At 37.7% G+C, this 11,861-nt stretch overlaps 1 protein-coding gene across 3 annotated transcripts; it reads left to right on the plus strand.

Moving 5' to 3' along the window:
- The first annotated feature begins 1,952 nt into the window (after positions 1-1,952).
- On the plus strand, positions 1,953-11,386 carry LOC119583472 (HCLS1-associated protein X-1-like). Of its 3 annotated transcripts, none has more exons than XM_037931973.1 (9): positions 1,953-2,059; positions 4,143-4,208; positions 4,649-4,827; positions 5,637-5,727; positions 5,893-6,089; positions 6,238-6,325; positions 7,503-7,671; positions 10,538-10,646; positions 10,777-11,386. In XM_037931973.1, the coding sequence occupies exons 1-9, from the start codon at positions 2,052-2,054 to the stop codon at positions 10,860-10,862; spliced, it is 993 nt and encodes a 330-aa protein (XP_037787901.1). In that variant the 5' UTR covers positions 1,953-2,051; the 3' UTR covers positions 10,863-11,386. The 3 variants fall into 3 exon arrangements, with proteins under 3 accessions (XP_037787901.1, XP_037787900.1, XP_037787899.1); XM_037931972.1 differs by lacking the exon at positions 1,953-2,059 and adding an exon at positions 2,118-2,259; XM_037931971.1 differs by lacking the exon at positions 1,953-2,059 and adding an exon at positions 2,581-2,708.
- The last annotated feature ends 475 nt before the right edge of the window (positions 11,387-11,861 follow it).

Below are 11,861 nucleotides of genomic sequence, written 5' to 3' on the forward strand. Positions count from 1 at the left end.
TAGGACAGGACTAAAGATCTCTAGAGCCAAATCCAAAGTCATGGCTCTGAGACAAAATATTCAAGGTAAAAGTCTGAGAATCCAGGGAATGGCCTTGGAGTTGGTCTAGGTCTTCCAATACCTTGGGGTAAGGATTAACCGGACCCTCTCCTTTAAAAAAGGAGGTCCTCTACTCGGTTGACCGAACCAAAGCCAGGCTGTCTGTCATGAGAGCAATGACTAGGAGGCACATAGGAGGTAGACATAACGTACTTAGATCATTCTATGTACATGACATCCGTTCTATTGTGGACTATGCTTCTGTTTCCCTGATTGCAGCAAAGCCAAGATTAAGAGAAAAATTGGAGACAGTTCAAAATGAAACTGCCAGGATCATTCTCGGTGCACCAAGGTGGACGAAAGCCTTCAACCTCCTCATGGAGGCCTTCTCCCCCTGAACTCATGAACTGATCTAATGGCAGCTCAGTTCCTTTCAAAGGTCATCCAGACACCCAGGAACACAAACATGAGACAAAAATAGTCAGACGCCTAGGGGATTAAGAGAAAAAAAAAACTGGAGACAGTTCAAAATGAAGCTGCCAGGATCATTCTGAGTGTCCCAAAGTGGTCGAAGGCCCTCAACCTCCTCATGGAGGCAAACCTTTTTCCCCTGGAATCATGAATTGATCTAATGGCAGCTCAGTTCTTTTCAAAGATCATCTAAGCTCCCAGGAACACAAACATAAGGCAAAAAATAGGCAGACGCCTAGAACAAGACTACGAGCTGTTTACAAACAGACCCTGGCTGTCTCACACAGCCAGGATGTTGATATGCTCTCAGCTCAAAGAACAAATACTTGCCAAGGGCATGGACTCCCCCCAACCCGACTTTATTGAAGCCCTGCAGTAGGCACAAACCTTGATCGAGTTCTCTATTATGAGTTTTACAAGGAGAATCAATACACTATGCCTAGTCAAAGGGCAGAAGCTGAGAGGGTCATTGTAGCCATCACTTCTCCGGGTAGTAAAACCAACTTCACGGATGGATCAGTCGATCACTTAAACCACACTGCAGGCGCCGGTTTGCTGCAAGGGATGCCACGCAATCCATGAGGGTAACAGACAACCCCCGCTACAGGCAGAGACAGTTGCGATCATGGGAGCCCTAGCCCACGCATCCCTAAGGGAAGGACCCGTGGTCATACATACAGATTCCAGCGCAACCATTGACTGTCTACAGCAAAGCTCACCCAAAGGCAACATCTACCTCCTGACCATTGTACTCACTATAGCACAGAGGATTCTTGCTCAGGATAGAAGAAAATCATAAACTGGGTCTTTAGCCACATAAGAATCAAAGGGAATGAACTTGCTGACAGACATAGGCAGGGGTATGCCTCCAAATCCCATGATCACAAAACCGAGCCGAAAAATCTTAAGGCAGAAGTGTAATGTCACAGCTCGTGCCTTCCTCCTGCAGCTTCACAGAGATGGTACTCAGACGCCACAGGGTATGAGCCACTGGCACTCTCTGAAGCAATCAATAGAGGTACCGAAGTCATTCTTCACAATTTCTGAGACAAGGACCGCCCATAACAGCCGCCGGGCTGGTAATGATATTATGCTGCATGCTTATACATGGCGGCAGGAGCGCCTGCTGGGAATCTCGCCACCACAGTAAGCAGAGAGTGTCTGAGAATAAAATGTGGCAGCCGCAAATAGCTGACACAGGCCGGCCATATGTATGAAGGCCCGGGCGAAGGCAGAACTTCGCAAATCTCGAACGAACGAACGAACGTACGAGAGCGTCTGTCTGAATGATAGCCATATAATAGGACTAAATCTTTCTGAGCTAAAGTATATCAGTTGCGGCTGTCTTCTACCTGTTCACTTTCTGTTGTTTATAAACGATACTCGTCCAGCCAACTCGTCAGGACTAGCAGGACGACAAGGCCGCGGCCGTAACCTCCGAGGCCTGTCGCCCACACTGCAACCCGCTCGAAAGTAAACATTCGCTATTTTATCATACCGATGTCTATTTTACACGCAGCATAGGTTTCGTAATTCCTCTGATGCACAGGTAACTTACCTTCAACTGACAAACACAAAAACACCTTTTGATAACAATAATAAAGGACCATAAAATTGCCTACTAGCATTTTATGGCTGCCTGCAATGTCATTGTTTACATACAAATGCTACTGTGACGTATCTCGTCCTACTCGCCGGCTGCGAAGGAGGAGAGAGGGATGAGATGAACAACTTGTCCCGGACGCCAAGGTAGGGGTTCAGAACGGTCAAAACATCTTGTTCATCTCGTTGAACTTGTTGGACGAGGAGTTCCAAGCGCAGGATAAGGGTATGAGGATTCCAAAGGAGGACCTCACGTAGTTTGCGAGGCAGGGGCATGTCCTATAGATATGCCATATTATTTCAAACAGATATGATACAATATTCATATATCCATAGAAGATTAAAAATGCAAATAAAGGAAGAGACACTGTCATATATTCAAAAACAAAATAAGAGTGGGGTTACACAAGTGACAAGTTAAATATATATCGAATGATCCCGAAACCCGCGGCGCCGAGGTTGGGTTCGTGTTTGTGTCTCAGTGTCGTAAGCGACGTAAACAGAGAAGGAGGAGAAGACTGTTCGGGAAGTTCTGTTAATTATTTCTTAATTAAGATGGATTGGTTAAGGAGAATGTTTGGTTTTCCTGACAGAAGGTATGTTGGTCGTTAGGGTTTGTGGGTTTTAGTGTTAATTGGCATTGAATTTTGCTTGTTTTTTATATATGAAGGATTAGTGTTTCCTTGGGGTTGAAGAGATGACGTAATCTTTAAGTATGTAAGGTCAGAAATAGTGTTAATTTGGAAGAGAAACATAAGTAGTTTATCTGTTATCGCACAGCAAGTTCAATTGGATCATGTTGTTGCAATTACGATGGAAATGCAAGAGCTGCTATTGAATACAATGAAGTAACAGGTTTACGCAAGTGAAAAGAGGTCGTGTTTTTGTCATTAAACAAGATCACCTTCATTCATTGTTTACGGCCTCTTTACGTTTTTAGAATTGCTGACAGAACTTTATTATTTATTTGGTAATTTTTAAGGGTCACACTACTATCTAATCTTAAAAATATTCCTTCTGTCAAATATCCACACAGTAATATGTGTTAATCTCTTGTTATTTTCCACTGCAAATGATACAAATGAAAGAATTGGTAATGTATACAAAGTGACTGCACCCTCTGAGGTTCAGTCTCTATCACTCTATCCTGGGGAATATGCAAACATCTCTGTTTCAAATATAAACCTTCCAGTCATTTTTCACAATACTTTTGCCTAAATTTAACAGTTTTGATATTGATGGATTCCTTTCACACTCTAGTACATACACATATATAGGAATTATGCTGCAGCCCCCCCCCCCCATCCCCTACATTCTTGGTCTTGATGAGCAGGGGAGGGCATGAAAGGTACCAAGGAAATTTCAGGGTAAACTAACAATAATATAATAACATAATAAATTTAATACCTCACTATGTTTCTGAATGCAGGGGACCCCCATAGGGGTTGCTGTTGGCCAACCCCATCCCAGGAAAACAAAGAATCCTTCCTGTAATCACAGCATGATAGAGTGTCAGACGGACTCAGCATTGAGCACTCCCCTATGACTGCTGTAAATAAGTGGAGGATTCTTTGTCTTTCCCCATGGAAAAATACTATATTGTCTAATGTAGGGGGCTGACAATATCGTGACAGATTCTGTGCATATTATTCATATTTTACCCACAATTTCCCTGGGACCTTTTATGCCCTCCCCTGTTATTGGGGAGTCACACCCACACACAGTGTCACACACACACACAGTGTCACACACACACACAGTGTCACCACACACACACACACACACACACACACACACACACACACACACACACACACACACACACACACACACACACACACACACACACACACACTCATACACACACAGTGTCACACACACACAGTCAGGCACACACAGTGTCACACACACACAGTGTCACACACACACACACACACACACACACACACACACACACACACACACACACACACACACACCAAATGAAATACATGTTACTCATTTTACCAGTATTACTATTATCTTTCCAGAAACTATCCAGAAGACAATCCATTTCGAAATCCTACTTGGGAAGAGATCATGGGAAACAGAGACAGGTAAAAAGATATCTGTAATGAGTAAAATGAAAAGTTATAATGAAACTATTATGTTTTTAAAATGTTACACATTTTGAAATAGTTATTTTACAAAATATTACTTATTGTAAAAGTATAATTCTTTAAACTGTTACAAGTTTTATAACAATTAGGCTATGTATTATAAAACATATATTGCAGTGAATGAAATAAAATGCTGTATTGCAGTATAATATATAAATCTGCTAGGTGAATTGTACACCTTATTTGTAAGATAATCATATTAAAGTTATCATAGATTATCATATGCATTTATCACTGCTGCTTTTGACTTTATTTTACTATATGCTTGTTATGCAAATAGTACACCTAATGCCATATGAGTTCGTTAAAAAGAGGAAAACATGAAAGTTGGTTTTTGACAAGTGAGAGTCAAGAGTTTCCCATTATGATCTGACCAGAATGGAGCCGCCTCACATGCACCGGCCTGGGGTTCATGATGAATTTTTTGGTCCTGGGGGACCTGAAGATCACTTCACTTCAGTCTTTGGCCAAATGGACAGCATGTTTCAGCAGCTGGATGCTATGATGCAAGGGCTGCAACAATACCCTGGACATTTTGTGATTACAGAGGAGCCAGGTAGGAGAAAGTGAAGGAGTAGTTTGTTAACCTAAATTAGCCATAAAGAAAGGTATGAGATGAAGTGTGAGAGATAGGTAATGCAGAAAGAGAAAATGAGATAGAAAAGTGAAGATGGAGAAGAAAACTTTGGATATGGAAAAGGCTAGAGATGTTTGGATAGCTTTTGAAGGTCTTTGTGAGTGATTAATGTTTGAAAATATTTTGTAAATTCTTGATGGGTATATCATTAATCCACACATAATGGGAGCCTCTGGTGCCAAACTGAACCATGCAATGGGCTGAGCATGGAGTCAGCTTTTAAAGGTAATATTAGGAGCATGAGAGATGTAGAGTTACCCTGCTCTCTATGCTCTTGGCTGCAATGTAACCATTTGTTTAGGTATCGAGGATTTCATGAAGCTTTAAACCTGCTTTTGATGCACTTTTCCTCCAAATAAATACACTTACATTGCCCAAAATTTGGAGCAAGCTCAACTGCGTATGATGTAACACCTTTCTTGTGTGAGGGATAAATTGCCATGACTTGATATGTTTTTAATTTTTTTTTTTGTCAATTAGATAAAGAAATTCAGAACATACACTGAACTTTCTCTTCCAGAAGCTGATGTTTAACTTTAAGAAACAGTTACTTTCATTTGTAAGTCAATTATTTTTTTTTTAGCAATACAACACATAATTCTGCTAATCATTTGCAGGGATTTTTCCACCAAGGGAACAATTTACAAAGTCATATATTTCACTTGGATTTAGTATCCTGTAAAAGATTTTGAAATGGAATTAAAGCTATTTTTGTGTTAAACTTTCAGAAAATCCATCAGAAAAGCTAGCACCTCGAGATTTTATGCTAAAGGCACCTGACAGTGATTTGGCAGGGGAACCAGGTCTTCCTCAGGACAGGTGTGTTAGCCCCTTCACTATTCTTATGAATATGTATTTTTGTATATGGTTTCATTTTGTGGAATAGTAAGGGTACAAGTGTTAAATATACCCTGAGAGGTTAGCTCTTTGGGAAGCATTTTTGTTTATTGAAGATATACTAAAAAGAGAGTTATTTTCCAACAGACCTTTAGAAGAGGAGACACATGAAGGTCACAAGCACTGGGGTCCTCATGGTTTCAGCGGTGGTTTTGGAGGCTTTGGAGGCTTCCATGGGAGCATACATGGTGGTGTGAACGACCCATTTCACATGATGGAGGAATTTTTCCACAACTTTGGAAGACATTTTGGAGGGTCGCCCTTCGAAGGACCACAAGGTGGTGGTAAGTTCTTTTTTATGGACTTAAAAGTTAATAGCTTATGAAATAACTGGATAGCATTTTTAGATATATAGAACACATTTTTAAGTATTCAAACCAATTGGAATGTGGGACTTGAACGTCAAATAATAAGCAGTACTATCAATGGCAGGCCCTCCAATGCTACCAGGGCCGGGCATGGATCATTCTGACAGCAATAGGGATTCAGTGCTAAAGGAGGATTCTGATCTAGATGACAGGTGAGTCAAGCAGAATTCAGATTCTTCTTAGTTTCATTTCTTGATTATTAGTCTTTTATGAATGATTTTCCAGTTTGTGAATCATCTTTTCCAAATGATAACTAAGAGTTTTGTTAGTAAACACATTGATCTCAGAAGAGTATGTACATTTGTGCCATATCCATTGTGATTTTGTTATATTGATTATGTAAACTAATAGGTGTTTAGTTTGGAATGATATGGTTAAAGTTAAGAATAGATTTCTGAAGGGACTTTATTGTAAAAATGTAATTTTTTTTGTATTTTTACATTTCAATTGGAGAATTTGAGATGATGCTACAATGGTTAGATTGTTTTCATTATTAACCCTTTGCCGACGGGTGGCATGTACGCACATGCCATGGCATGGCGGGACTATCTGCCGGGGCATGTAAGTACATGCCATGGTGTATGTATGGACATGCCATGAGTTTTTTTTTGTTACAATCACAGCAAAATATTATTTTTCTGCCACTGAAAGTGTGATTAAGTCATTTTTAACACTTTCTCATTTTTGCTATGCAAAAAAAAAAAAAAAAAAAAAAAACAACAAACCAACGATTGCAACTCCATGATGCCACACACTGCTTATTTTATTCAGCCCATAGACTGAATAATGATCAACTAATGGAGTCTATATAACAACAAAAATATCCTTCAGTCTCGATTTATCAGGAAATATGGCAAGTAGAGACTTTAGAAAATAATGAAAACTGAAAATACAACATATGCTCGTAGTATTACGAAGAAACGGCATGGGATGCTGGTATTTGGCATGAGTGGTCGCGCATGCTAGGGCGACGATATAAGCCCCCGGCAGTGAGGCCCGGGCCACTATGAATACTACCTGTCGGGAAAGGGTTAAGGACTTCATATAATTCTCATTGTAAAATATCTATTGATATTCACTTTACAACATATATTAGTAAAAATAGCTGAGAGCAAGATGAAAATATGTAAAATGGACAGTCATATATATTTTTCAAATGTTTTTGAAATTGATTATTGATTATAGATCAATAATCAATTATGACCAAGACATTGTAAAATAGCTAGTGATATTAGCTTTTCAGGAAATCATAAAATATCCAGTGATATTCACTCAGTTACTTTTTTGAGACATTACTGATTACCAACTAAACAACTTAAATTCCTGCAGGGTCTCGGGTGGCCTTTCTCAGCTGCTGAAAGAAGGACCGCGATATGACTCCCTTAATCCACATGCAGGAAATACACCTCTTGGCCCTCCAGATGGCCGACAGCTTCAGCCTGGGATTCAACACAGGTTCCATTCGTCCACTATTACCCGAATTCGAAGACCTGATGGGGTAAGCCTCTTGGGCATTGCTCTTTTCTTGGGGAAACATTTTTTTTTTTTTTTTGGTTTATTTATGTTTACTTATCTGAATTTAAAGACCTAATTTGGTAAGCTGCTGGGGTATTGCTCTGTTTGCTTTTTTTAGGTGTTTAATTTGTCATAGTCTTCATTGCTTTATTTGGTTAGCATGCTGCTGTTTTCATAGAAAAGTTATGAATGAGAATGAATATCTTCACAATACAAGAGATGTATTTAACTGCTTTGTATTTAATTGGTTTAGAATACATCTTAATCTGAAATACATGTAATTCTGACAAAGATATATTTGAAACCAGTAAAATACACCTCACGTATTGTGAAGATATTTATTCTCATTCATGCCTTTTCTATGTCATCTATACATAGAAATTATATGCTTGTTTTTACTTTTCTTTTATATTTCATATTTTATTATACTTTGAGTCTGTAGAATATTGCATCTTGAATAGAATAATGGATGAAAGTTGACTTGACCTTTGTACTTGGCAATTGTCAAGTTTATTGATGAAGATATGACCCTGTTTACAGGCATATAAGGAGTACATGCTTATGGAATGCACCCCTGTTTAGAGGGACATTTTTCTTTTCTTTTCTTTTCTTTTTAAGTACACATTCTTAAGGAACATTTCACTTTTCTTAGTCTACTTGTTAGGGTAAAGTAATATAAAAAATGTACTATTTGTGTAGGTTTCTGGGAAATGGGAAGGTGTGGTAAATTGGACAAAGCTTTGAAAGATGATAGTGATGATCGTAACCATTATTCATGTTTTTAATGATTCAGCTGTAGGTTTCACATAATTTTGCTTGCTTAATTGCACTGTAGGATTATGAAGACAAAGTTTTTGTTTTTGTTTTGTAAGCAATAGGTCACCATAAAACTACCAGTCAGCTATGTATTTAGCCCTTGATCTCGGCTTCGGCTTCAGTGATTCAGGTATATTGGAGGCAGGGTAATCTTTGTAGATTTTCCTCTGAAAAAAGTTTGACATATATGCTGCCAGGGATGGTACAACATCTATTTCTTCTGTAGAGTGCAGTTGCTTATGTCAAGTGTTCTCTGATTCACACTCATTCTTCTGAATTCTGGTGGATGGTGTCTTTAAGATTCTACAGATTTAGATTGCATTTAGTACATGTTTAATATAAAGAAACAGTGAAATGCATCTCGTAATTAATTTCTTGCTGGAAAGTCATCAGATGCATTTTTATTATTTTGACCAGCCCCCTCTAGCACTGCTATTGTAAAGATTTGAATTAGTTTGTATATATTAATTGGAATTTGTTTTTTCTCCTGGGACAAGGAGATGAGCTGTAGATTTTGTTTCACTTTACCACCAGAAAGGAAGATTTCAGAGAGTAATGCCTGGCAGTTTTAAGGATTAATAGGAACGGTATTTTGTAAGAATTACTACAGTTGTTTTAGTTTGAATGGCAATATTGCATCACTCTAGATAAGATGTCAATGGCCCTAACCTTGATTGCTGGTAGATGCAGATTAGATAAAGGTAGAGAAAATTTGTGAAAAGAGACTCATGATATTCATGACGGATGAACTTTAGACAAAAGTTTTGTGAAGTGGACGCGTTAGTGTGGACTGCCCCACGCTTGGGCTGTTGTCCGTCACTCAGCTTGGCTCCCAAAGTGTCAAGTAGGGTGAATGAGTTCAGTTATATATTTTGCTTAGCTCTTTGATTTTTTTATGATAGCCGCATATATATTATTCTGGGCTTTGAATTGAATTGGTTCAATAAGGCTGTAAGTAGAGTGATTAATATTAACCACTCTTCTTCTTATAATGCTTCCTATATCTGTAGATGTGCCTGTTAAGCATATTTGTATGGTTGTTGTTGTTGTTGTTGTTGTTGTTGTTGTTGTTGTTGTTGTTGTTGTTGTTGTTGTTGTTGTTGTTGTTGTTGTTGTTGTTGTTGTTGTTGTTGTTGTCCTTCTTCTTCTATTATTTTATTACTACTACGACTACAGCTTTTATTATTATTATTATAGTAGTAGTAATAGTAATAGTAATAGTGATAATGAGAGTGATAATAGAAATAATCATTTATGATAATAATAATAATAATAATAATAATAATAATAATAATAATAATAATAATAATAATAATAATAATAATAATAATAATTGTAATAATGATAATGGTGCCGATGATGATGGTGATGGTGACGGTGACGGTGACGGTGACGGTGACGGTGACGGTGACGGTGACGGTGATGGTGATTGATAATAATATATGTTTCTCTTTCAGTTCCACATATTCTGTTATCCTGCCCACACTTTGCTGCTTCCCGTACCTCTGCTTTACCTCCCCCGTCCTCCCGTCACCGACCTGTCAGACATCCTAATAGAATCCCACACTTTCTGCTCAGACAAGACGTTTCCTTCATCAGACCCATGTATCTTTCACTTGATCTAATCCCCCTTGCTTAGTCCTACCTTAACTCATTCACTCATTGCCTCCTTTACCATTCTTTACCCTTTTTAATACTACTCTAGACTGGTGATGTATAACTAATTACTTATTCATCCTCCCCTCCCTGTTCTTTCTAATACTATACCTTCCTATAGTGTCACATAATCTTCGATGTCTAGCACATTTCTTTTCTTTTGCCTTTAACCATTATTTTTTAAAACTGTTGTTGTTGTTGTTGTTGTTGTTGTTGTTGTTATTGTTGTTGTTGTTGTTGTTGTTGTTGTTGTTGTTGTTGTTGTTGTTGTTGTTGTTGTTGTTGTTGTTGCTGTTGTATTACTCAGATTTATCCCAACTTCTATGAAGGGAATGAAAATAGAAAACACAAATAAGGAATCTCTTTCTTTCCCGCAGTCCATCGAAGAGATGAGAAAGTACCGCGACAGCACAGGTCGCGAAGAAGAGACTGTCACTCACTACCAGCCAGAAACGGAAGTCTCGCCGAGGAGCCTCCTAAAGCCAGGTAGGTTAAGGAGTCTTTTATAGTGCATTTGAAGTGGAAATTCACTTTCCAGTATATAATATAATTTTTATCTCGGCAAGTGGGTCTTTGTGTTCAAGTGTCTGATTAATCTCATGTGTCTTATTTTCAGGAGAAGGAGGGACAACGGATGGACAGGAGGGGGACCAGCACCCTACTTCTGGACCGTCGATCTTTTCGCGGCTCTTCACCCGATAGATTTTATTGACAGTTATCTTGGTTTTCGCACTCTAAAACAATATATCTATATATTTTGAATGATCTTCTGTAATGAAGGAATCATCTTTGAATATTGTATGATTACATGCATATGTAAGTATACTAAAAAAAGAAAAAATGAAAAAGCAAAAGCAAAGAAAGTATATGCATATTAATCTTTTACACTTTATTTATTTTCTTCAGTCTTCTTGGCATAAAGATTTACATATGAACTCTTAATATATATGGGCTTGTATAAACCAGTGATAAAAGCTGTGGAAAAGTATGTCTTTTGAGTGTTTGTTTTAGAACAATAGACAGATTCCTGGATTGCTATGGTTTATCTCTATAACAAGAAATGTGTGAATATGTCAAAATAAGTGTAAATTTTTTTGTTTAGAATGTCTTTTATGTGAAAGATGTAATTAGTTGGTTGTTTTCTTGCTAATATGGTTGTATCTATAGTAATGAGATGGGGATGAATGTAAAAATAATATCTTTTATTAATAAATTATAGAAAAAAATATCATGTCTTTATGTTTGTGGAAACCAGAATGCAATATGATTTATTAATCTGTTCCAGGATATTGATGAGAATAGTATTTTAAATGTATATTATCCCATATTATGGCATGTGTACATATCCATATTTCATAAAGATATTCACCTTCATATACCTGCATTAATATATAAGGCCTGTTCAAAGTTCTCAGCAGGATGGAACATACATAAATACACAGTTCCATATGTGTCCCCTTCCATTATATATAAAATTTTACTGTAAGTAAGCCATAAAAAATATTCTTAGTGCTATTTTAACTGTCTGCATGTCTCTGATGGATTGGCATAGATATTCTTTTTAAGTAGACACTCATTACTACTATTTTCACTTGAATATAATTACAAAGATATTATCTGAAACTGAAGCTCAATTGCTTAGTGTTAAATACAAGGAAATCAGAAGCTAAAAGAGTTACAAGATTTCTCCAGGTGTCAATA

This window comes from Penaeus monodon, chromosome 17, assembly GCF_015228065.2.
Source record: "Penaeus monodon isolate SGIC_2016 chromosome 17, NSTDA_Pmon_1, whole genome shotgun sequence".
Lineage (NCBI taxonomy): Eukaryota > Metazoa > Arthropoda > Malacostraca > Decapoda > Penaeidae > Penaeus > Penaeus monodon.